This window comes from Callionymus lyra, chromosome 3 (assembly GCF_982586985.1).
Source record: "Callionymus lyra chromosome 3, fCalLyr1.hap1.1, whole genome shotgun sequence".
NCBI lineage: Eukaryota > Metazoa > Chordata > Actinopteri > Syngnathiformes > Callionymidae > Callionymus > Callionymus lyra.
Genome location: NC_141820.1, coordinates 9,391,452 through 9,418,660, shown reverse-complemented (window position 1 = coordinate 9,418,660; position 27,209 = coordinate 9,391,452). Strand labels below are relative to the sequence as shown.

Genomic DNA, 27,209 nt, shown 5'->3' with positions numbered 1-27,209 from the left:
TTAGTTTCAATAAATTAAACTTATTTTGAATGAAACTAATCTAGGAAACTTAAATGACTTCAGAGAATCAGAGGAAATTCTTAATATTCAAGACAAAAGATACAATCAGATTTTTAATACATGTCCAAGTCTTATATAAAGTCAATTTATATAATGGTAACGGTTACTGTCCAGCTTCAGTCTCCTGGAGCTTCCCAGACAAGAACATGGTCAGTAAACATTTCCAAAATTAATGAAATACTTAACAGTAAAGATGATAATAATATTTTAGATGTTAAGCTATATATATATATATATATATATATTTATATAAAACATTTATTTTTTAATTAGTCAGTCAGGTTGCTCCACCTTGAAACTGGATGTAAGTGCATTAATGAATGTTGTGATATTGATCACAGCTGTGATGCCTTCACGTTGAGTATTTACGGCACCGGCGTCTTGTTTATATGAACAGCATGGATTTGTTTAAGTGTAGTTATGACCAGTGTTTGCATTTCTTGGCACATTGACAAGCTTGTAAAACAAGACGCTTTTACGGAGGTTGAAGCTGTCGGATCGTCGGATTGAGTTACAGTCTGCTGCCGAGAGAAGCAAAAAGAACATTTGCATTTGGAAACGGAGAAAATGGACTTGGAGAAACAAAAGGGTTTATTAAAACGTAACCAAACATCTTCAGTGTGTTTGTCCAACTTGCTGTCTCCGAAACGTAGATTGAAATGTTTGTACGGGTATTATTTTCCAGGTAAAATAGTGAGATGAACACTGGAAATAATAAATTGAACTTTTGAATCAATTGAGCATTCTTGAGTGGCGTTACAGACGAGTAGTTTAGAGGTGTTTGAATGTTTTTAAGTGTCTTTTTGGACGAAGATGAAGATGAAGACAACTGAGCTCCAGTGGCTACATTAAAATGAACAAAACATTTTTGTTTATAACTCTTAAAAAGAAAAGATTACTATTAAAATAATCCCAACTCTTATTCGACATGAGGGTGAGTACAAATGACTATAACTGACCTTCTTTTGGCAAGTCAATGAGTGTATGGATCATGAAAAAGAGCAGAGACTAGGTTTGTTTTCAAAAGAATGTCTTGCTTCTTTGTAACTCCCGTACAGTACGATGATTCCTAACCAGTGTTCCATAGGTCATAAATGTACGATGTCATTATGTATGTTGTGGAAAATTGTCATATTTAACCAGTTTGTTTTCTTTAAGAGGCTATTAAGATGCCCCTGATTCAGACTGTATACAATATATTTAAGTGTGGCACCAAATGAAAGTAGCAACTTTTGATAGCGGCTTCCAAAGTTGAAATGTTTGTTAAACTCTGTTACTGTAACAGTGTACTTGTGACGATGAGTGTGACCAAACATAAAATCCTTCTGTGTTCACAACACATTTAATTAAAAACAACAGTCATGATCTTCATCTCCTCCTTGGACATTATTTTCATTGAGTTATTGATGCTCAAGAGTATATTTGATTGAAACTTGTCGTCTTTAAATTTGCACTGCGAAAGGTTTTTGGACCAAGAACGGGAGATTGTAGTTGGATTAAAAATGTTTTGAGAAACGGATGATGTTTATAAACATCTTAAAGGGCAACTAATGTAAAACCCCAACTCTCCTGACTTAAGTGTTTCTCTCCAAGATACAGCAAGTTCCTCATCATGACCATGTTTTTAACTTATTACTTTATTAAGCTCTGAAATCTCCTTGGAGTTGGAGACTTCCGGGACTGATGATGCGCGGTGACAATCCTCAATGTATGACCAATCACAGCAGAGTGGGCGTGGTTATGGTCAACAAGATTTTATCTCCATCAAAAGTGGGCGGGGCTTAAGAGCATTTTCTAATGTCAATATTTCAATGAAAAAAGAGTTTTGTACAAACACACACTGATGATACAATAGAGTCACAACATCTATTTAACACACACTTAAATTAGTTGCCTTTTAACATTAATAGAAACAAAAATTTACGGTGATGTTTTTGGTAGTTTATTCTCGAGACAGAATCAAGACAAAAAGTGAACTTGATATATTGTTTGTATTATTTTTGTTTAGTGGTGTGCAGTGTTAATAGTATTAAGTCAGTTGTGCCACTTCACCAATTACAATCTTGAGCCTGCAGGGGGCAGTCATTTGAAAGAAGCCATTTTACCCCTCAACCAACGTCATCCATCAAGTCCTTCTGTCTCCGTCATCACAGATCAGTTTGCAGTCAAAGGTTCAACGCCACGTCCTTTATTAAAGAAAAACTTTTCTTCATCAGGTCTCTTTACCCATCACACGGTTCATGTCACCGACATATCACCTCGTCCTCAGTCTTTCCTGGTGTTAATGAGTCCTGGATCGTGTTGGTGTGGGGTCCAGATCCTCACCCTGTCGGCCTCCTCTCCAGCTGAGCGCTCCCATCGTGCACCAAATGCCTCTCTTGAATATTGAATAAACCTCAGGACCACCAACATGCTTCCTGATCTGCAGTACCACCATAGCTTAGCTCCAGACAGCAAGTGAAGGGAGAATAGAAAGCACAGATCGAGGCGTGATACGCTTAAGAAAAAACTATTCTTTCTAGTACAAAACACAGTATTTTAGTTTTACAATCAGCCAAGATAATCTCACAGTCCTACATTGTTGCATGGTACAGTATTTTCTGTAGCATTCAGTTCACTGGATTAGAAGAACATTTTGTTCTACTTCTGAGTATTACTACTTACATTCTGACTACAAACCTTTGTGAAGTTAAACTATATAGCCTTGAGGAGCTAAACTACAGAGCCTCATAGTGCAGCGTTGTATCGTGGAGTAATACTACTAAGCATAGCAGTGAGGCTTAGCATCACAGAGTAATACAACAGTTTTGTGGTGTGATACTACGGAGCCTCGCCGAAAAATACTATGCATGTTCACAGATTAATACTATTGAGCTTTGCATTAATAGTATTTTTCTTTATTACTTTTAGTTTGTTTTTTTTTGTATTTTTTTTTTTTTGTACTTTTAACACAACAGAGCCTCTCAGAGTAATATTAGTGGCATTGCGGAGTGGCACTACTACTCAGCTTTGCAGAGTAATATTACTCAGAATTTTAAAGTAATAGTACAAAGCCTTGCAGAGTAATATTACTCAGAATTTTAAAGTAATAGTACAAAGCCTTGCAGAGTAATACTGCGGAATAAGGCTACGGAGATTTCGGAGGGAAACTATGTAGTCTAGCTGTACGGCAGAGCATCTTTGAGTGGAACCACATAGCCTAGCGAAGTAATAGTATGGAGCATTGCAGAGTGGTACTACTGAGCCTCCTGCATTAATATTACTGAGATTTGTGAAGTCATTTTACGGAGCCTTGCAGAGTAATATAGCGGACTAAAACGACGGAGCCTTTGGAGTGATACTATGGAGCCTTGCTGTGCAGCAGAGTAATACTACAGAGCCTAGCAGAGTAATACTAAGGTAAGGTAAGGTAAGGTAAGGTAAAACTTACCTTACCTTACCTTATTACTACAGAGCCTAGAGGAGTAATACTATTAAGCCTAGAGGAGTAATACTACGAAGTCTAGGGGAATAATACCACTGAGCCTAGCGGAATAATACTACAGACCAGCAGAGTAATACTACGAAGCATAGTGAAGTAATTCAATGGAGCCTAGCATAATAATACTACGAAGCCTAGCAGAGTAATACTACAAAGCCTAGCGAAGTAATACTACGTCGCCTAGCACAATAATTCTACAGAGCCTAGCAGAGTAATACTACATAGGCTAGTGAAGTAATACTACACAGCCTAGTGGAGTAACACTACGGAGCCTAGCTGTGCTAGCCCACCAAATTTGCAATAAAACGTTTTGAGATACTTTTGAGTGCAGTGTAAAACTTTTCTTTATAGTTGTGTTTCAATACAAATGTTGGCAATAAAAAATAATGTTGATGTTGATAAATAAAAGTTCACTTTAACCTTCGTCTCTCTTTGCTCCGACTCCGTTGGCTCGTGAGGTGAAACATGACGTATCCGACCCGACGGGCTCCCTTCATGGCACCCACGGCTCTGTTCTCTGGTCACATGCCTATTACTGGTGCCGGCGGCAGTGGTCAGGGGTCAGCGGGCGAGCAACAATTATTAACCTCTTTCTGTGCCGCACTAAGTCGCGCCTTGATGGCACCACGGGGAAACGACTTCCAGACGACCTTGTCACCAGTTCACTGATCCAGAAACAACATAGAAACACTGACCGCTGCGGAGAGAGAAACATCATAAGCGTGTGCGCTGATCAAAAACGGTGTTGACATCCGAGATAAACATCCAGACAAAACAGCTCCAGGTCGGTGAAGACAAATATTCTCGCCAAAGCGCTTCTGTCGAAACCGAGAGCTGTTGCCGCCCAGAGCCGATCCTCACACGTTTAATTACTCCTGGCCGAGTGAAACGACACCTTTTTTATTCCACCGGACCGTGAGCTTCGGGCAGAACTCTTTGGCTTCGAGCGCCAACACGTGTCTTCGCCTCGGCTCGTGCGATTGGCCGGTTCTTGCTCCCTGCGTGAGTGGAGACCCGACTGTAAAGGCTCAGCCCTCCACCAGAAACCATTACTTTTTTTCGGCTAGCCCTCTTTTTAAAAAAAAAAAAAAAAAACGCTCTTACATAAGAGCTTCTCTCTGATCCTATTTTTGTCTTCTCCCCTGGAAAGGCTTTTCATAGTTGACTGAAAAAAACTGGCCTCGTCTCTAAATAATGCATCTGAGCTTCCTCTTATCTTGACTGGTTTAATAAAGCTCACAAAGCGGTGACGGATGGGCTCACTTTCTGACAACAACCTCGACAGCCAAAAGTTATGCTGCTAACAGATAATGAAAAAAAAAAACAACCATGGAGAAAACAGGTTTAATTCTAGTAAATGTATTTTTTCTGTTTTTCTTCCTATTCCTTATTAAATAAGCTGATAGAAAAGTGTCTTACTTTTTGTCTTCCTCTGAGACACATCCTGAAACAAACCAAAGCAAACCTTTATTGGCAAGAGAATGGCGACACGATACGTTTCACGCTATAGGGGCAACAATTCCATATACTGTGATACCGTAGTAACAAGTATATATGTGTAGTATTGTCGAGTACTTGGCTCTGGTGTTGTAGAATTTACAGACCACATGACTCTTGACGAAGTCGCTTTCATTTATTTTGTAACCAAAATATGTCCAAACATCAGCTTTCAAATCTGATGGTTTCCACTGTATCCTCTCGTCCTCAGTCATCGCCAGGATCTTGTGGTATTTCATAGCACCTATAGCTGCGGCGAAAGTAATGACTGCTGCCATGTAGCGGCCATAACTTTAATTTCAACACAAAAATGTACAAACGTGTTCATGTTGATTCAAAACTTTATCTAATCAAAAACCATGACAAAAATATGAGATTTTTTGTTTAAAAACTTGATTTAAAAGAAACCTTTTGTCTCTCCTTTGTCTCTTTTTCCTTTTCATTAAACTCAACTGTTAGATTTTAGATACTTTTGCTACAAATCTAATACATTTAAAATACTATGTTATTTTATATTAATACATTTGCTCTGTTGCCATTTGTAGGTAAAAAAAAATAATAAAGGAGAAGAAGACAAGAAAAAGGTTGTTATAAATAAAGTAAGAATGTAAAGTTGTTAAGAAAAATGATGCGTGGACTAGTTGTGGAAACACTTTGTGGTAAAAATTGCCTAAAACTTCTTGTATTTTTCATATTAATACTTCAAATATTGATGTATTGATATTTATGTATCTAACCATAGATGTCTCTCTATTTTTTTTTCTGCTACTATGATTATACTTATTACTAAAACTTCTACTATAATTGTTTCTACTAGTATAATTTCTACCACAAATCTTCGGTTGGTTTATAAATGGATGTTTATTAATAAACTTATGGATCTATTCGTCTTTGAAATTACACATTTTGGCTTCTGACAGCCAATTAAAATCTCTGTATTCAAAACCAACACAAAGTCATTATGAAGTGGTAATTTATTTGCTCCTTAACGACTCCAAAACACAAACTTATTTTCAGTTTATGTTTATTAAACCAAGGAAGGTGCGTCAAGGTTTTGAAATCTTTGCCCAGTTCGTCTTTAATATTCACTTCAATAATCGACTTTATTGGTTTTTTAAAAGATGAATCCACATTAGTTTTCGACAACCTGGGAAATGTGACTGAGAAAAGTCAACAATGTTATTGTCTTTGCATAAAAATAAAGTGAAATTAAAGGATTGTGAGTTTAATTCCAACTTAAAAACAATATAATCACATCAGTTTATGCTTTTTTTTCAAAGTACAGAATCTTTTGAAACAAACAAACAAACAAACAAGTTGAAGGCAAATTGCTTTTTCTACTTTTGACCTTATTTATCGTATGTTGACGAAGCAAGGATTGGAATAATCAGTTTTCTATCCTTAAAGTCCCTTCAGAGATCCAAGGGAGCGTCTGCCGTTGTGGGGGGTGCAAACGGGCTTTAGCTAAAAGAAGATGAAAGCGACGCATGGAGGGAGCCTTTGAAGTCGTCTCTAGTCCGGTGGGCCAGTTTAGATCCAGCTCCAGTCGTGAGACAAACTCCAACTCAGTCGCCGGATATAATCGATTTGTAACTGAAGATACTTTTGTTTCAGGGTCTTTTTTTTTGTTGCCAATTGTAGGATGTGTACGTGGCAACTACAAGTTGAATAATTAAACCGTCATGTTGTAGGAACAGAAAACACTTTGATGGCTTCGCACCTTCATCTAAAATCAAATGGAACAGATTGAAGCGAAGAAAAAAGCGACGTCGTTCGAGGCTCATTTGTGCTGCAGCAGCTTCGGTGTCATAACAATAACCCGGTGTTTACTTGCATCATGAATCACAAGTTGATGCTTAATCTCTACAAAGTATGTACATCATTCTGATTCATATTCTTCATTAAATGAACTGATGGGAAAGTGTCTTACTTTTTAAAAAGTCTTCCTCCGAGACACTTCCTGAAACAAACCAAAATATTTATTGGCAAGAGACTGACGATACAATACGTATAACGATACAGGGTCAACGATATGATATATTGTAATACTGTAGTAACAATGATATATTTGTAGTATTGTCCAGTAATTGACTCTGGTGTTGTAGTATTTTCAGACCACATGACTCTTGATGAAGTCGTAACTGATTTAATTTGTTTTTAAACCAAAATATGTCCAAACATCAGCTTTAAAAGCTGCTGGAGTCACTGTATCCTCTCGTCCTCAGTCATTGCCATGTCATATGTGTCACAATATAAGGACAACGATACGGTGTATTACGATGTATAACAATACATTGTGATACTGTAGTAACAAGTATATTTGTGTAGTATTGTTGATAACTTTACTCTGGTGTTGCAGAATTTACAGACCACATGACTCTTGACGAAGTCGCTTTCATTTGTTTTCAAACCAAAATATGTCCAAACATCAGCTTTAAAAGCTGCTGGAGTCCGAGTATCTTCTCATCCTCAGTCATCGCCTGGATCTCGTGGTATTTCATTGTTCCTATAGCTGCGGAGAAAGTAATGACTGCTGCCATCTAGTGGCCTGAAGTTCACTTGCAACAAAAAAATGAACAACCATGAATAAGTTCATGTTAATTGTTAATTCTATTGAATAACAAACCATGAAAGAAATATAAGATTTTTGTGTAAAACCTTGGTTTTCTTAGTCTCTGTGTGCAATGCTTCAGTTTGCCTTCCATGTGTCTTTGATGTGGTCTTTGATTGTCATGAAAAATTAGGAGCAATGTAATCTTTAATTATACTTTTATTTTCCGTCAACCCAGGAGCTGCTGCACTACTGTGCACCGCCATCTTAAAAAAAACAAAAACAGGAACAAATAAAAACTCCCTTTTTTTGGCAGATTTGTAATTGTAAATATTATCTAGGCGACACTAATACTTACCTTCATAGTTACTGACACTATTGTGTTTTTTGTGATTTCGATTTGTTCACATATGAATCAGAAAAATACTGGAAAAACGTAAACTTTTTTTTTCTTGATATGATTTGATTCCTGTTTGAGCATTTATTTAATTTCCCTGGTCAGAAAGAGTTAAAGGTTACAGCAGATGGCAGTAGCGTTCCGGAACTTGATGGCGAAACATATTGCAAATGATGGCAACAACAGCTTGTTCTATACTACAAAGGATTTGTGGAGCCAGATGGTCGCCCTGAAAAATCCCACCGTCTGTTCCACGTTCCATTATTAACCTTCAATGAAAATATTGAAATCCGTTCATCTGCCTTCTTTTTATTCTGCCGATGAATATTATAGAATATCATTAAATTATGTTGAATTTTAAACGTCACTTTTTTTCTCTGAGGATAAAAGATGGAATCAACATATTTGCGTTCTGGGTTCAAGTGTCACTAACGTCCCTTCTGTCCGTCGTTCCAGCTGTCCTTCGCCGCGACGACGCCGGTGCTGGCCGACAAGAAAAAGTACCCCAACTTCTTCCGCACGGTCCCGTCCGACAACGCCGTCAACCCGGCCGTGGTGAAGTTCCTCAACTACTACAACTGGAGCCGCGTGGGGACGCTCACGCAGGACGTCCAGAGGTTTTCCGAGGTCAGTGTCAACTGCTCGTCCTTATCTTGAGTTATCGACAAGAAATGATTCTGTTTATTTGACTTTTAATGATAATATATATATATATATATGTGTCAAAGTAAGGATTGGAATCCAGTTGGATCTGGAATCCTCCTAGGACAGATTGGAATTCTAATCTGTACTAGGAGGATTCCAGATTCTACTAGTGAATTCCAATCTCTACTAGGAGAGATTGGAATTCTACTACTATATTGTAGAATTTGTCCTAGATCAAGTGAGAATTCCACCAGGACAATCTCCAATTCTAATTCCAATCTCTACTAGTAGGATTCCAGATCCTACAAGTAGAGATTGGAATCCTGTACTAGTACGGATTGGAATTCCAATCTCTACTAGAACACTAGAAACCTAGTACGATTCCAATCTGTACTGTGACATATATATAGATCTAGAAATGTATCTATTTATTTTATTTTTTTTCGGTTTTTTTTCTCAATAATAAGTCATAAAACGTCACTTCTATAAAGATATTATCGCAACATTGCTGTGAATATTTTTACATTAAGCTTGTTTGGGGGTTAGCACATGAAGTACACGTATACAAATGGATACAATTGTCATATATTAGTTCATCAGTCAAAACAATTTTAAATAATGACGTAACCTTCCGATTTGTAAGAAATGACCATAAGTGAAAATTTTTCATCAAAACACGAAGATGTAATTTTACTCCGATACCTAAGACATGAAATATGTGGATGTCGTCCTAAAGAGTCAAATATCTATGGAAAAATAGAATTAAAAGTTTCATAATCAGGAAAAAAGAAAAGAAAAAGGACATTTTTTTTCCTTGGTCATCTCTTTTATTTAAGTCAACTGTGTTTTTTTGTTGCAAAATGTATTTAAAACAAATATACGTATTCCTTTCTAATGTCCTCACCGAATGTGAAGTTTAATTTTTCATTTGAATTATACTTCGAGTTTAATTTTGACTAGACTTAAAGTTGAGCTATTGGATGCGAAGACATTCAATTCATATCAATTAAAACAGTCAATTAAATCTTAACCGTTATCACAAGTTAGACAACGCTATATAAAATGACAATAAGGGAGAGTGAGGAGATAAGAACGTCCTTTTAAACGGACAGAAACCTTGAGCAGAACCAGACAAGGCAAGAGTTTAAACTCTTATTTTAATTAATAGTTAAAAAACTGAACAAAAAAATGGTTGTTATTGTTAAAAAATCAAGGGTTTATCGTATCTAATGTTGATGCACTTAAAATAATAATTATTCACCTGCCATACACTTTCAAGTCTAACTTCTCAGGGAACAGATACTACAAAATGTATTATTATTGTACTGTAGAGCCAAGGTTTTTTTTAATATTGATAGTTTATTCTGGATGGGCTGTAGAGATGAGTCCTACAGCCTCGTTTACATTCTCTCTGTGTGAAGTTTTTATCGTGCATATGTATCAATTTTTTAATTTCCTAATTCGTGGGTTTGTGGCACTAATCGCCCTCCATAGACGCATCGAGCTCACACAGCATTGAGGCTTCTGAAGTTATGTTTTAATAATGGTGCGCCATTAAAATCATTGTTTCAGATTTCCACGTGCATTCCTTAATTCCTCTGTTAGTCAGTAAAGATAATTACGGGATAGTTCATTCTTTTCTTTACGCATTAAATTGATATTGATGTTTCAATAATCGCCGCTGTAAATGTTCCTCGCCGTCTCCTGCTACGCCGATGATGGAGTGATGAGCTCGTCTGGACGGACAGAATCATTACTTCAAGCAGAGAAAATGGGGATGATTGTACAATCACAATAATTAAAATGGAAAACAGGAGCGCGTCGAACAGGTGCAGAGGATAATAGCCACAGGAAATTACAAAAGAAAAACTGCCTTCATTGTTTCTGGCACGGGTAGAACAAAACGTACGTCAACTAAATTGAGTCTTTCTTTGAGACTCGATCGTTTCGCTTTTACTTGTATCGGAAACACTCATACGATGGATGATCTCTGTCGCTTATCTTATCTTAAACACTGTAGGTCATGAAATGAACATGAATCTTCTTTGAATGAATTGGCTGATTTTATCCAGAGTTTGACACGTGTGACACTACGATAGGAAATTGTGTCTTTGTGTATTACATGTGTTATACATGTGTTATACAGTGTTTGGTCTCTTTTGTAAATGTTTTATTTTAATAATCTGTACTCTATTTATTCATAATATGTACTCTACTTAATTATAATCTGTGCATTTCTAATTTCTAATTTGTTCTCTACTTAATAATAATCTGTAATATAGTCATTAATAATCTGTGTTCTACTTATTTATAATCTGTGCTTTACTAATTTATAATCTGTACTGTACTTATTAATAATATGTACTATATTTATTATAATCTGTGCTCTACTGGTTTATAATCTACACTCTACTTATTAATAATCTGTACTCTACTTATTTATAATCTGTTCTCTATTTATTTATAATCTGTACTCTACTCATTTATAATCTATGCTCTTCTGATTTATAATCTATACTCTACTAATTTATAATCTATACTCTTCTCATTTATAATCTGTACTCTACTAATTTATAATCTATACTCTTCTCATTTATAATCTGTACTCTACTCATTTATAATCTATGCTCTTCTGATTTATAATCTATACTCTACTAATTTATAATCTATACTCTTCTCATTTATAATATGGACTCTACTAATTTATAATCTGTACTCTTTTTATTTATAATCTGTACTCTTCGTATTTATTTACAGATTATTATAGTATACTTATTTTTAATATGTACTCTACTAGTTCTGAAAAATACAATCAAAGGAAAAGGAAACAATAGGATTGGTTTCTATTTTATCTGCGTCGCATCCAGTGAATGAATGAAAATGAAAAATTTAATTTAATTTAATTCACAACTTTGTAATCAGTACTGATTACGGTTTAAATAAACTTCTTTGCAACATTTCATGAGTTAAACGCAAATATTCATAACACCAAATCAGCTGTTTTGATTGACAGCTGTTCGATCCCAACTAAAACCTTTAGTGCTCAGCCCAAATGGGTGGAGCTTATGAGGAGGAAAGCAGCCGATTGGTTCATTTTTATAATTGAACGAGATCTGGTTCAATCAGCTGAACCTTCAACAACATTTCTTCTGTGACGGTGTGGTGTCGATAAAGTTTTAAAGTCGTGATTATAATGACACATAGAAATACGATGGAAAAAAGCGCAGCAGACAAATGTATTAAATTATAAAAGAATAATGTGACTAAATAACCACACATAATTATATATAATTGCTGATATTTTATTTTATTATTTTCCTGCGTATCTTTATTTCAAGCAAGCAGAGTGTTTTCCCGCCAAAATGTAATAAAAACAAAAAGAACCATTTTTTTGCTAAATCATTTTTGTTTTTTTTCCAGCCTGAACGTTGTTAGAGAGAGAACCAGCAGGTCTGAGTCAGAGGATAAATGATGTGATTACAGCTCAGATGTGTGTGTGTGTGTGTGTGTGTGTCTCAACACACTCGTGGCAGGTTGTCATAGCAACCAAAGTCTCACCAATGTGACATTTAAATATTATTTAAAAATGTTGTTTCCACAACAGGAGGATCTTAAGGATGGTAACGACAATAAAAGGTGTCGAGTTGTATCAGGGTTCATTGTGTTGAGTCAAAATGCTACGTTATAACTATTAAAAAAAGGTTTTAAAAGAAAATAAAAAGAGATATATTTGTGTGTAACGTCTTGATAATACTGTTAAAAAGGGTTTAGTATCAACATAAGTACATTTCATGCAGAAATCCTCACTGATTATTGTCACAAAGTAAGAAATATGTAACACAAAAGTGTCTCAGGGTTTGAACAAAAGCCTCGTGTCTCCTGAACGAGTCGTGCAGCAACGATCACAGATCTAACTTGATAGATGCCATTTTCATTGAGCTCAAGCCAATACGTCTGGAGTGGGCGGCGTCATTGAAATGCTCGACTCGTCTACTCTCTTCTCGTTGACTGAATTAATACTTCGCCACCCACGCTCACAACTGCCTTTGATTTTCTTCTTTCTTGCTTCTTTTGGAAGCAAAAATCTTACAATGCAAGACAATTTGAATCGGATCAGTGTGTTCATGTTGTTATTGCGTTTGTTTATATTTACTTGCAATTAAAAGTGCTCAGAAATATTATATTTACATTGTTTTTGTTTTCAAAATGGAACCTGTCATCGTGTTCATGTGTTCCTACTCTAAACTAAAAAAGCCATGAATAGTTCATGTAATTTTTGAACTATTATGTTGCATTTTTATAATCTGTACTCTACTAATTTATAATCTGTACTCTACTAATTTATAATCTGTGTTCTACTTATTTACTGGGTATTGTTTGGATTGTTTAAGCGCTTTGTGACCCTGGTCTAGAAAAGCGCCCTACAAATATTACTCTTTTACTTACTTACTTACTCGACTTATTTATAATTTGTACTCTACTTATTTGAAATCTGTACTTTACTAATTTATAATCTGTTCTCTACTCATTTATAATCTGTACTCTACTCATTTATAATATGGACTCAATTTATTTATAATCTGTACTCTACTCATTTATAATCTCTATTCTACTTATTTATAATCTGTACTCTATTTATTTATAATCAGTACTCTACTCATTTATAATATGTACTCTACTCATTCATCATCTGTAATCTACTAATGTATAATCTGTACTCATTTATAATATGTACTCTACTCATTTATAATCTCTACTCTACTAATTTATAATATGGACTCTACTAATGTATAATCTGTACTCTACTCATTTATAATCTCTATTCTACTTATTTATAATCTGTACTCTATTTATTTATAATATGTACTCTACTCATGTATAATCTCTAATCAATTTATTTATAATCAGTACTCTATTTATTTATAACCTGTACTCTATTCATTTATAATATGTACTCTACTCATTCATAATTTGTACTCTACTCATTCATCATCTGTAATCTACTAATTTATAATCTCTACTCTACTCATTTATAATATGTACTCTACTCATTTATAATCTCTACTCTACTCATTTATAATATGGACTCTACTTATTTATAATCTCTACTCTACTCATTTATAATATGGACTCTACTTATTTATAATCTGTACTCTACTCATTTATAATCTATTCTTCTTATTTATAATCTGTACTCTATTTATTTATAATCTGTACTCTACTTATTTATAATCAGTACTCTATTTATGTATAATCTGTACTCTACTCATTTATAATCTCTACTCTACTAATGTATAATCTGTACTCTACTCATTTATAATATCTATTCTACTTATTTATAATCTGTACTCTATTTATTTATAATATGTACTATACTCATTTGTAATCTCTAATCAATTTATTTATAACCTGTACTCTACTCATTTATAATATGTACTCTACTCATTCATAATTTGTACTCTACTCATTCATCATCTGTAATCTACTTATTTATAATCTCTACTCTTCTCATTTATAATATGTACTCAATTTATTTATAATCTGTACTCTACTCATTTATATTCTCTATTCTACTTATTTTAAATCTGTACTCTATTTATTTATAATCTGTACTCTACTTATTTATAATATTTACTCTACTCATTCATAATTTGTACTCTACTCATTCATCATCTGTAATCTACTAATTTATAATCTCTACTCTACTCATTTATAATCTTTACTCTACTAATTTATAATATGGACTCTACTTATTTATAATCTGTACTCTACTCATTTATAATCTCTATTCTACTTATTTATAATCTGTACTCTATTTATTTATAATCTGTACTCTACTCTTTTATGATCTCTAATCAATTTATTTATAATCTTGTATCTACTTATTTATAATCTGTACTCTACTCATTTATCGTCTGTATTCTACTCATTTGTAATCTGTAATATACTCATTTATAATCTGTACTCTACTTATTTATAATCTGTACTCTACTCTTTTATGATCGGTTATCTACTCATTTATATTCTGTATCCTTGTGTTGTCTCTGGGTCAAGGTGACCCTCAAACCCATTTGTTTTTCGAGCCTTGGGGTCACCTTGACCCTGAGATAACACAAGGGTTATACATCCTTCTTTTACTCTAGTATAAGAGTATTTTGAAGAGCGTCGCCTAGAAACCTGCATGTGTAAGTTCAGGAAAGAAGGCGTATATGTGTGTGTGTGTGTGTGTTGGGACGGTGGGCGTCTCTGAAGTCTCAGTGCAAATCTCAGTGAGCCCAAATCCCTTTATCTCTCCCCTCCTGAAAGCACCGAGGGGCTTAGGACGGCAGGAAAAGGAAGGAAGGCCCGATTCAATCAACCTGCCACGAGATTGGCCTCTAATCCTGATTTACAAATATGCAACCATCACTTCCACAAGTCATTATTTACGCAATCCTCCGTCAAGTTCGGAGCGCGACCGCGATCCCGGGCATCGTAAAAAGATCGGCTCGCGAGGACCGTTTTATGGGTCGTGAAGCCGTTAAAAGCTGTTTGGGGTCTTCAACACTTTAATAATGAAGAAAAAGGTTTAGAATTATTGCGTCAAATAAAACATTATGGGTGGGTTTGTTGCCCCGATGGAGTAATCACTGTTTTTAACCGCCTTAATAAAGAGAGGGTTATCAATATTAATTGATTCATATTGGGTAAGAGTGAAACTGAAACGTTAATGGTTTTAATTAAGGTGGTTTATCTTTAATGGAATAAGAGACAATTACAGTTGAGCACTGAGAAAATAGTTACACTGTACTACACACCTTTTAATTCATAATAATGTGAAAAATAAATACAATTTAAATCTACCAGTTGCTTCAAAACATGCCAAACGTCTATGTTATTTTAATTATCTACATTACTGTTGCCAATATCCATTTGTATTTTTAACTATCTGTGGCAAAAACCTTTCTATTTATACCTTTTACTAATTACACAACAACGAGTAAAACAAGTACCACTATTGCTTATTGTGCCTAAATACTTTTTAAGTTTTTTACTTCTATTAAATGTTGCTACCGCTCCAACTACTACCATCTTCTGTGACAACTTTTTACCATTTTGCCCGATTTGTTGTGACTATTACTTCTAGCTTCAGCACCACTGCTTACGCTAATGATACTACTAGTACTGCCTTTAACCTTTGATACTACTTTCATATAAATATTGCTTCTATTGCAGGTCATGCTGTTAGTACTACTGCTGCCTCTAATACCAAGTTTAAACCATTTCTAGTACTACTATTACAACTATCACCAGAAAGCCCAACGCTGCTAATTTCGCTTCTATTTTTACTGCTCCTCCTGTTTTATTACTACAGTAATGTTACTGTTTCATATGACTCCCGCTAATTTACAGTTTTTCAGTAAAAATGACAAAACAAAATACTACTGGTATGTCTACGACTACTGAAAATACAAGTTGTGCTACTGCAATTATACAACTAGCACTTATTATCTACTTTTATTACTCCCTTTTCCTTCTTGTACTAGCCAGACATATTCATTTGTGGCCCTTGACCAGATTTAATTTGAATTTTTTCTTTTTATAAACTTTATAAATCAAAGATACATTTCTTAAAAGAAAAAGAGCGTAGATTGAAAATAAAATTTCGCTGTCAGGTAAGGAATCTGAATAAACACTTTTACTTAAACAAAGAACAGAAATCAGATCTAGTTTAAAGTCACTCATTTTACTTGCAAGGAGAGAGAAGAACAGAGTTTACATGTCTGTCTTAATCCTTTCTGTAGCTCCGAGCTATTAGTTCGCTCTTATATCTTTGTTTTCTCAAGCTGTTATCTTACGCCAAATGTTTCCACCAAATACAAACTTGCATGAGTTCTAATCCTCAAGGTCAAGTGACGTTTACATCTTCAGAAACCTGGTTTGAAGCATCATCACATTCCTTTATCACACAAAGTGATAAGAAATACAGTCAGTGAGAGAATGATAAGTAGTTTATCGGACATACTTTCACTTGCTCAGGACTTTCCCATCAATCGCAATCACTTCTATTTCCTGTTGGTTAATATATATTTGAAGTTGGAGACCCTTGGTCTACAGTCCTACTCTCTCTTTATCCCTAATCCAGTTGATCATTATTTATCGAACCCTCCCAAAACACACACTTCCTGGTTTATTGGAGGCGTGACTGTGGGTGAAGCAGTATTTGCTGTTGAAGGTGTCTTCACGCGCAGGTACACAAAAATAAAGGCACACAGTAATCAACATAATTGCCAGACAAACAGAGCTCACCCGGGGACACGCCGTCATCCATCGTCGTTCAGGTTTGTCATCTGACCGAGCTGGATTTAGGAAGTGTCCTCTGCCTGCAACCCTCTGTGCTCGAGTGTTTAATTACTCTACGTCTGGTGACAAATGTAGCAGAAGATTTTGTTCGGGTCCCGCACATCTGTCTTTTTTGACCGCCCGCTCATGAATCCAAGCATCTCCATTGTGAGCCATTGTTTGGTGTCTTGTAGTACATAACAATCATGAAGCTTTAAATTCTTCTCTGGATGACTTCTTTTGTGAGTCATCTAGGACCGTAGTGAGAGCGCTACATCATGTCAGTGTTGTGTTTTTTTTTTACAGAAGACACAAAACAAATGTATAGTTATATACCTTTGTTTAATTACATCTTAACCATATGTTGTTTAATCCTTGTGTCATCTCTGGGACAAGGTCGTTGACCTTGACACAGTGACAACACAAGGGATACCACGATCACATTTGTTTTCGGGCCTTCGGGTCACCTTGATCCAGAGAAAACACAAAGGATACCTCAATCACATTTGTTTTCGGGCCTTTGGGTCACCTTGACCCAGAGACAACACAAGGGATACCACGATCACATTTGTTTTCGGGCCTTCGGCTCACCTTGACCCAGAGAAAACACAAGGGATACCTCAATCACATTTGTATTCGGGCCTTTGGGTCACCTTGACCCAGAGACAACAAGGGTCAAAATGTTAAGTCAGTAAATGTTAATGTCAGCCTGATTTTCTTTACCCTTTTCTTTAATTCATAGCATTTTGTATGAAATTTTCAAAATGTCTAAATTAAACACCTTTAAGACAGAATTAATGAATGAATGCATATCAATCAAAAGCACACAAGGAAACTATACAAACAGATTAGAAACAGTGAAAAAGACAACAGTAAAACAGGAGTTTTGTTGACACTATTTAAAAGTGTATTTTTGGATGAAGACTCTAAAAAGAACAGATTACTCTGACAATACTCCCAACCCTTATTCGACATAAGTAGACTAAACATTAATAGTGAAAACATTTTTAAGTGAAAAACGACAAAACAAGAACCACAGTGAATAAGCCTGTGAAATGAGCCTAATTTTTTGGTTCCCTCCTGTGGTGTGACAATGATCACTTCGTTTACATAACAAAATGAGTGTCCACAGGTGGCTTCCAGCCAGAGGAGAGAGAAGATTTGGCTGCTCTCTGGGGCTTCTGGTGTTAAAAGTTAGAAGGAGGATTTTATAATAAAAAATATAAAGTACAAAATGTCCCAGGCTGGTGGTTTGGGACCACCAATGTACACGAGGCATAAACTATAAAACATATTCTAATATAAATACAACTGAAAAGCCAATAACTCGCATTTTTCCCTCCCTCGCATTAAAGTCAATGAGCCAGCTAAACATCACAGTCGATGTCTGGCCTCATCAATAAATCCATCCATCATCGTAGCGAACTATAAAAACCAAAGAGCCGCGTCGTGACGGCCACTAGAGGGCATCAGTATCGACTCGCATGTCTGCGAGCGTTTCCGTGCCGTGACTGTTGTCTGCGCTGGGACTGTGGAAGGAAATGAAATGTTAATGATTCGAGGTTACACCGCCGCAGCCTGTTTGCCTCGCAGGGTTCTACTGGTACCATCTTAATCATCAAAACCACTCGCTTCTGCGTCAGGGAGCTCGCAATTATCCGGCCGCTCTGATACGTGATGTTTAAGTGAGCTACGTGACATCTCCGCTCTGATTATGAGCGTGGATAGGATATGAATATGGCCGCGAGGTCGCAGCCCTCGTCAAACACTGGTCCACTGATGGAAAGGCTAACATCTCATGCATTTAAATACATTTTAAAAAAAACTCTGAAGCAAATAAACGACAATCTTCTAATCAAAGTTTCATTTTTGATGCTGTACACAAGTATGAAAATATAGCAGTGCCATGTGGATAGTGATTGAAATTAACATTATTAAACGTTAGAACTTCATGATATTTTTTTTTTATTAAATAATTTGAATAATTTGTATATTGAAGTTTTTCCTTTTAATATTATTATTTTTTTTCGATAAATTTAGAAAATTGTTGTAGTTAAAAAATATATATATATTTTTTAGACAATTTTACTCATAGACATTGATATTAAAATTCAAATAATTTGAAAATATGTGTTATAAATTGTATATTTCTCAATTCATAGCCTTTTAAATTCAGTATTAAAATGCTGTTGCTATAATACTGCCATCATACCAGACACTCACGGATTCTATCTTCTTTTAAGATACATTCAAAGTGTATAGAAAAAAATGCTTCATAAGGAAAATGCAACCGAAACCAGAACAAAGCACTGAAATTGAGAGTTATTTTTTGGTCTTGTTGTATCTGTACCCACCAGTATTGAAAACTAGCGCTGTAGTCATACACTAAATTCATGATGCGATATTTTCAGGTCATGATACGATTCATTGTGATATATATTCAGCTCATACTGCCCTAGCATTTCGATACACTTGCATTATTAAACAATTTCCCGAAGGAGACCTCCTGAGGAATCAATAAAGTTTTACCTTACCTTATTATTTTCGTAACTGTTTTAGGAGACACTGAATTTTAGTGACGTGTGATTGTTCGTCTCACTTTTTGGTTAAATGAATAGAAGTGGAAGAGAAAATATGTCCAAACATCATCTCGAAAAGCAGCTAGAGTCGACTGTATCCTCTCGTCCTCAGTCACTATGTGGATCTTGCAGGATTTCCTTGTTCTTTTTTCATTGACTGCTGCCATCTAGCGTTTAGTAAGTAAGTAAATTATATTTATATAGCGCTTTTCCAGACCAGGGTCACAAAGAGCTTAAACAATCAAAACAATACTCAATAAAATAGATACTTAAAAGGTCAAGATAACACTGAGAACAACACATGAGTCTTAGTTTAGTTTAAATACAACACAAACTGAACTAACCCTGTGAATATTTGCATAAACATTGTAAAAATGTATTCTTAATTTATCTTGCACAATTAAATAAATAACAATAAACCAAAAAACTATGATCAAAATTAAATATTATTTGAAATCCAAGCTCTACAAAAAAAAAGTGTTATTGAATATCGATATATTAAGTATGGTGGGGGGAAAAAAAACCTTTAAAAAAAGGTGAGCCAAAAGCTGTAAAAAACGACAATTATTTGAAAAATAGCCATAATTGGAGGAACATAGCTCACTACAATTTTGGTATTTTCCAAGGGCCTTATTATAGCAACATGTTTATATTGAATTTAAACATCTACGCTTTAAAAATATTGAATTTAGAGAATGTACTTTTTTAGTTTTTGGAATCAGAATATTAAACTGTATGTGTAAAAACAAAAACACATTTTATATTTCATTGTAATCAATTGTTAAATCCAATATTCCGATGGCACTGATATACTTCCCTGAGGCGAAGGGTCAATTCGTGCCCTGGAATACCACAGGCTGTCGTCTTGCCGACTCGAGTCGCCTGTTCTGACTCACAGGTCAGGCCTTAATCCCCCAGTGCGTCAGTGACTCACTGCTTTCCTTCCTTTCAGGTAAACAAACACATTTGGCAGGTGGTCATAATGTAACTACATTTTTTTCTCCCCCCCCCCCCACCCCCCTTGTAATTCAACCAGCTCTTGCCAAAAACACATTTGTTGTCGTTTCGGTAAAATCCTGCGCCAGCACGTGTGTGTCGTGGCTTTAAATATCAACGGGATTATCTCTCTTCAGTATTCGTGCCCTGGGTTTCCCCGGGTCGCCGCACATAATGGAGGTTGTTTTTGTGATTCAGGAAAAAGCCGCTCACGCTCTCCCTCAGCACTGACTAACACACTCACGGCCGTCCTTCTCGGAGAAAAATAAAAACCAATCGTCTTCTGACACCGTCTGGCTTTCTTTTTTTTTTTGGAGGTGAATTGCTTCTGTGTAGTCAAGTGAATCCAAGACGAGAGCGATGGATTTTTATACTTTTACGTGTGTGTACCAGACCCCTGGTTGCTACCTGTAATCCCTCTCACCTTTGAGTCGGCTACAACACTCCAGCTGGAACAACTGCCATCTTTCTTTTCGTTTCCCAGCCAAGCTCCAGCCAGTTCCCCGGCAAACGCGCTGCCGCAGCCAAACCTTTTAGAATCGGGGCTTGCTAACAAAAGCACATTGCACCTTGTCCGGACCACCGAGTCGCTTGTTCCACGAGAGCGAAAGCAGGTCGTATTGATCCACTCCAGCCTCCCTGTTGTTTCAGCTCAGTGAACAGAACATTGGAGGAAATGTTTGAACAGCAGTAAGTTATGTACGGAGTGATTTGAAACTCCCTTTGGGCGACCAGACGAGTGGAAGATGATGACAGCGCAGGGTTGTTTTTTTTGGACTTGAGGGAAATAAGTTGGTGTTGCTAAGACACAGTCAATACTTCAATACTTTGAATACTTTCTTTTAAGGATCAAGTTGTTTCCTAGCAAATAATGTACACGGTTTTCATTTTCTTGTGTTAAAATACTGTCCTGGAGATGTTGGAAGTGAGTGTTGAAGTTTTGTGTATTAGGGTTAGTATTAGGGTGTGATACGGTTTTGAAACAGAAGTTTTCCAGTACCAGCTTAGTGCAAATATCAGAACTTGTTTTCTACGCAATAAAATCTGTGTTTTTATTTTAGGATGTGTTTCTTGACCATTTCTAAGATGTAGCGCCGAATAACACCATCGAATATCCCTTTGTCATTATTTCAAATAAATTGATCGAGTTTCCAGTTTCTTATTTCTTTATCAAAAACTTAAGATTTTTTTTTTCATCTGGTCAGTTTTAATAGTAAATGAGTTGATTTGCATCTTTTATTCCTGGATGTTTCTATTTTGTAACTGTAAGGATTAGAGGAAAAGTAGTGAGAGTAAAACCCCTAAAAGAAAACTAGAATACTGAGCCTACCACAAGCCAGGTGAGAGACAGGCAACTTCAACGTTGGTCTGGAACGAGGTTGCCCGAAACACCTACCTGATCCACCAGGTGAAATTTCCAAGGCTTATGGCTCTTTCTCAATGTGGAAGGGCAGCAGTTCCATATTGGGTCTCCTTCAAATGACTCGGCTCATGACCCAAGGGGAATCCAGATACCCTACAGCTGCTTGTATCTGCTCTTCGATCCCTTTAAGTTGTTTCTCAAACTGTATTCTTAAAGACCAGATTAGGATAAAGGCCGGCTGGTAAATTAAGAGCTAGGACTTTAGGCCCAGCTTGTTCTATACCATGACAGGCCATATAGTACTCATGACTGAGGATCTTGCCCCGATCCGTCTGTCAATTTTCCCTCATTCTTGAACCCGGAGATACTCAAACTTTTGGGTGTATAGAGTTGTTGCGAGCATACAGAAGGTAAAGAAAAGTTGGTCATCATGTACCATAGGTAGTGTTCATAGCAGAATGAGTAAGGCCAACTAGGCTTACTCTAGATGTGGAGCCTGACATCGATGTGTTTATAGTGATGGCCCTCTCTATATACTAGGGGTGTCAAACTCAATCTCACAAAGGGCCAAAATAGTTCACCAGTCCTAGCCGCGGGTCAAACTTATATGTATATTTACTTAACAGGAAGTATTGTCTGGCGCACAGTGGGGCAGTGGTTAGCGCAAACAATCTCAAAGCAAGAAGGTTGGCGGTTCGCTTCCAGGTTGGGAAGGAGGCAACTTGTGACCTGTGGAGTCTGCTTTGCCTGTGTTTACTCAAGGAACTCCAGTTTCCTCCCACAGCCCAACAACATACAGAAGTTGATTGGGAACTTGAACTTCTGGATGTATGACAGAGTTCTTGCAACATATGTGTGAATAGTTGTGTGTCTTTGTGTACCCTGCGATGGACTGGCAATCTGTCCAGGGTGTCCCCCACCTCTCGACGGATAAAACTGGGATAGGATCCAGCCCCAACGCGACCCCAAAAGGCCTGGCTGGCAGGCAGTTCGATTTGAATAATCCTTCTGGAGATCCCATTCCAGGAAGATGAGTTTCCAGTTCACAGCAGACGATTGTGAATGTTGTCAGATTATCAGCTTTTAATTATTTCAATCGTCTCTGTCTCATTCACATAACAAACTATATAAATTTGACTCATATTGTTGACATCCATAGTCCCTTGTTTTAAACAATAACATCTCTATAGGTCACCATATCAACATGAACATTAATGCACTTGACAATGTAAGATCCCTTAGGTCACTCTTCCACCAGACTGGGAAAGATCAGTTCAAAGCTTTATTCGAAAAGGTCGTCAAAACTTTGCAAAAACTGCCAGATACTTCACCAACTCCACGCCAATAACTCCACGCCATCTACGGTGCCGCCTTAAATCACGTCACTCAGCATCGACGAAAGAACATGCGGCGAAAACTAGACTCGCACGATAACTCCCGGGGTGATGTTTAAAAAGGTTACCCATGTATATTTATGAAGAGATATAGGTCAAACGCAGATTGCCCCTAACTCGGGCTGATACATCTTGTCATGTCAACAAGTTCTAGCATGCATGTTTGAGCGCGCACACTAGTCAGATTGTTCAGTCCTCGCAGGAGGTTTGCCGAGCCAACTTGGCAGGCGTCGAGGAGTGATTAAGCCGGAGAGGAGGTCAACCATGAACCTCGGAAACCCCTCCTGCAACTGATAACAATAATGGCAGCATTTCCACTTGCTATTCTTCTGGGCTCAGATCCCGCTATTGTGCATGAGAACCGCTGGCTCTGGAGTGGATCTAATGGAATGGGGTCATGGGTAATGTTATTAAGGTATGCCGGCGGTTCTCCTTCTATGACAAGTCCAATCTTCTGCTATGAAAATGTCCCGGCGTAACATCGTTGGCTCAAAGGACGAACGGTCGGAGGAGGAGGAGGGGAAGGGGAAGAAGGGAAGGACAGAGCGAGACAGAGCGGGAGAGAGAGTGAGATTAACCACCTCAATCTCCGCCATCACGGTGGGATACCTCCACAACTGCGATCCCATTTCCCATCTTCCCCCTCAATCGATGCATCAAAGCAGTCGTACAGCTGCTGCACACCAGCGACACATGTCTCCGCGCGACCCACTGAAGATCAAACCCTGCAGTCGCTCGCATTTTATTATGGCCAAGAAGGCAACACTTGAAATGATGAAGTCATTTTATGTAATTTTCATTAAATTTCTCTCATGAAGTATAAACATTTCAACTTTACATTTCATTAAAGCAATTTTACTATAAAATACTAATAGACTTTCTTTTATTGTCATTGCACAGAAGACACAGCAGTGAAACTGTCAATGACATTTCGTTGCTTGGCAACCGTTAAAAAACACAGCAGAGTGAATGTATAAAGTATAAATATTAATAAGTTAAAAATAGTGCAATAATTCAATTCAATTCAATTCAATTTTATTTAAAGTGTCTTATCATAACAAAGTTATCTCAAGACACTATACAGTTGAAATAAGACTACAGTTGATTAAGGAAAAATAGATCCCAGCAATTCAACAAAGAGCAAGAAACAAAACACTGTACAGTGAGCAATGGCGAGGAAAAACTTCCTTTCAGAAGGCAGAAACCTCGAGCGGAACCAGACTCATTGTTGACGGCCTGCCGCTTTGACCGGCTGGGAGGAAGGATGGGGGGGTAGACAGATGGATAAGGAGAGGAGTGAGGGAGGATATAGTGAGAGAAAAGAGGAGAGTGTAGGAGGGTCCATGGGGGTGCTGGAGAGAACTCGGGTCAATATAGTATAAACAGAATATATAACGTTTATAATATTGCATATAATAATGAATGTATATATAAGAGTATTAATATAGATAAGTTAAAATAGTGCAATATGTTATAAATAGAATAAATACATAATATATTAAATATTGCATAGCTGAAATAATTAATTCTTTAACACTTTCAAGCTAAAAAAGATTACACTAAAATGTATTTATACATGATTTGACTGACAATTTCATCCGTCTTTCATTTTGGGAGGGTAAAACAAAACTTTTTTCTGGTTTCAGTCTTATAGTGCCAAAGACTAAACTATGTGGTGAATCTACCAGGGGCCACTCTACAACAAGTGACATTTAGTCTTCAGGAAATATTAAAATATTACTTTATGTTGGGTTATGAATCTGACTGACAGTTAAATTAAACGTAAAAGTAATAACATATGGTTTAAAGTCACACATTTTACTTGTATACAAGTAGGAAAGCCCTGAAGCACGGAGCTGTTAGTTCGCTGTTATATCTCTGTTGCAGTTTCATTATTTAACTCCGAAGTTTTCCACCAAACGCATACTTGGATCAGTTATTAACCTGAAGGTCAGAGGATGCATTTACTTTTTTAGAGACTAGTTCCTGGCACAAAGATATGGCTAATCCTCATATTCTGTTATTACATTCCCCAGTGATGAAAACTCCAGCAGTGACACAATTAAAATACTATTAGACTTGTTAAAGTTAAATTTGATAAAGTCATCTAAAGATGTTTCAGAAAAATGTTACCCTGCAAATTGAAATGAACCCTGGATGTTAGAGATTTGTGAGTTTTGTTCAACATTTAAGAAAAGATAAGATCAATATTTCAAGTACTTTTAAGCCAGTTTTGGGACATCATGAACTACATACTTGTGTAATATCAATCCAACCTGCTACCATTCAATAATGCTATGCTATGCTAACGTTTATCGCCTATTTTTCCTGATCCGAAGGTGCGGAATGACCTCACCAGTGAGCTGGAGAAGGCAGATATACAGATCGCAGATACCGAGAGTTTCTCCAACGACCCGTGTGTCAACGTCAAGAAACTAAAGGTGAGTCTTTTAAGTTTGGGTGGATTTGTTAAACATAAATCTTTCTTTTAACTAAGGAAAAAAGTACCTTTTCTTTACAGGAAAATACCGAAAAGAATACATGTGCTAGAGGTGTAAAAACATCACCTTTAAGTAATTATGCAGTAGTAAACTTGTTACTGTTAGCGGTATAGACGATACCCTTCCGATGTATTATGTTGTTTTAGATGCCGTATTTTACTTCCAGTGCGCCGGATGCTGTTGGTTGATGTCTGGGTCAGTTTGTCATCGTGACAAGTCCATTAAAGTAGTTAATCAGGAAAAGGGAAAATGTGGGTCTCCAGGGCTCAGTGGCAAACAGCTTCATTAGAAGTTGAACAGTAGCTAATAGTTCACAATAAGTACTCAGACGAAGCTCATTATGGCCGGTTGTCCACTGGAAACCACAACCTTTTGGTTTTCCTAAATACAGGATTGATTGAAAATAAAAAAAATCTCTATCGCATGAAATAAGTTAAAAAAAAATCAGAAAAAATGGTAGTTTAATGTTAAATAAATTAGTATTTGTTGGTGGATAATCGCGTGAAGAGTGATTGAAGTAGCTTGTTCAATTATATACCACAAAAGAGATTTAGTCAAAAGATTCCCAAGTTGGTAAACACAAAGTATTAAAATGCCTGCATATATATTGACACACAAACTCCTCACACTGGACAGAAGATAAACTGAAGTGAGAGAATCAGTGGATTTGAACAGGAAATGACAAACTAAAAACTACTTTTTTCTTTTAAACAAATGTTATTTAAAGCTGAGTTAAAGTGATTTGTTTGAGTGATTTATGGGTTAAAAAAAATATTCAAGATAGTTTTTAGGCAAATTTACATAATATTCGACAATTTAAGTAAGTAAGTAAGTAAGTATTTTTTATTTATATAGATTTTCTTTTAATCCTTGTCTTATCTCAGGGTCAAGGTGACGCGAAAACAAATGTGTATGTGGTATCCCTTGTGTTGCCTCTGCATCAGGGTGACATAAAGAACTGATAACAAATGTGTTTGTGGTATCCCTTCTGTTGCCTCTGGGTCAAGGTGACCCGAAAGGCCCGAAAACAAATGTGTTTGCGGTATCCCTAGTGTTGTCCCTAGTTTAAGGTGACCCGAAAACACATTTGTTTTTGGGCCTTCGGGTCACCTTAATTCTGATACAACACAAGGGATACCACAAACAATTTGTTTTTAGGCCTTTGGGTCACCTTAATTCTGATACAACACAAGGGATACCACAAACAATTTGTTTTTAGGCTTTTGGGTCACCTTAATTCTGATACAACACAAGGGATACCACAAACAATTTGTTTTTAGGCCTTTGGGTCACCTTAATCCTGATACAACACAAGGGATACCACAAATACATTTGCTTTATGTCCTTTGGTTCACCTTGACCCTGAGATAACACAATGGTTAGGAGCAATTAAGATCCTGAAACGTATCTTATAATTCACTTT

The 27,209-nt window shown here is 36.5% G+C and overlaps 1 protein-coding gene across 1 annotated transcript in view; it reads left to right on the top strand.

The window, feature by feature from the left end:
* The window catches only part of gabbr2 (gamma-aminobutyric acid (GABA) B receptor, 2), a 247,522-nt gene that overhangs the window by 119,231 nt on the left and 101,082 nt on the right, over positions 1-27,209 (top strand). Inside the window, exons 3-4 of the mRNA XM_087786379.1 lie at positions 8,443-8,613; positions 25,625-25,726. Of these exons, the coding sequence (XP_087642505.1) occupies positions 8,443-8,613; positions 25,625-25,726 (273 nt within the window). The remainder of the gene's footprint in view (positions 1-8,442; positions 8,614-25,624; positions 25,727-27,209) is intronic.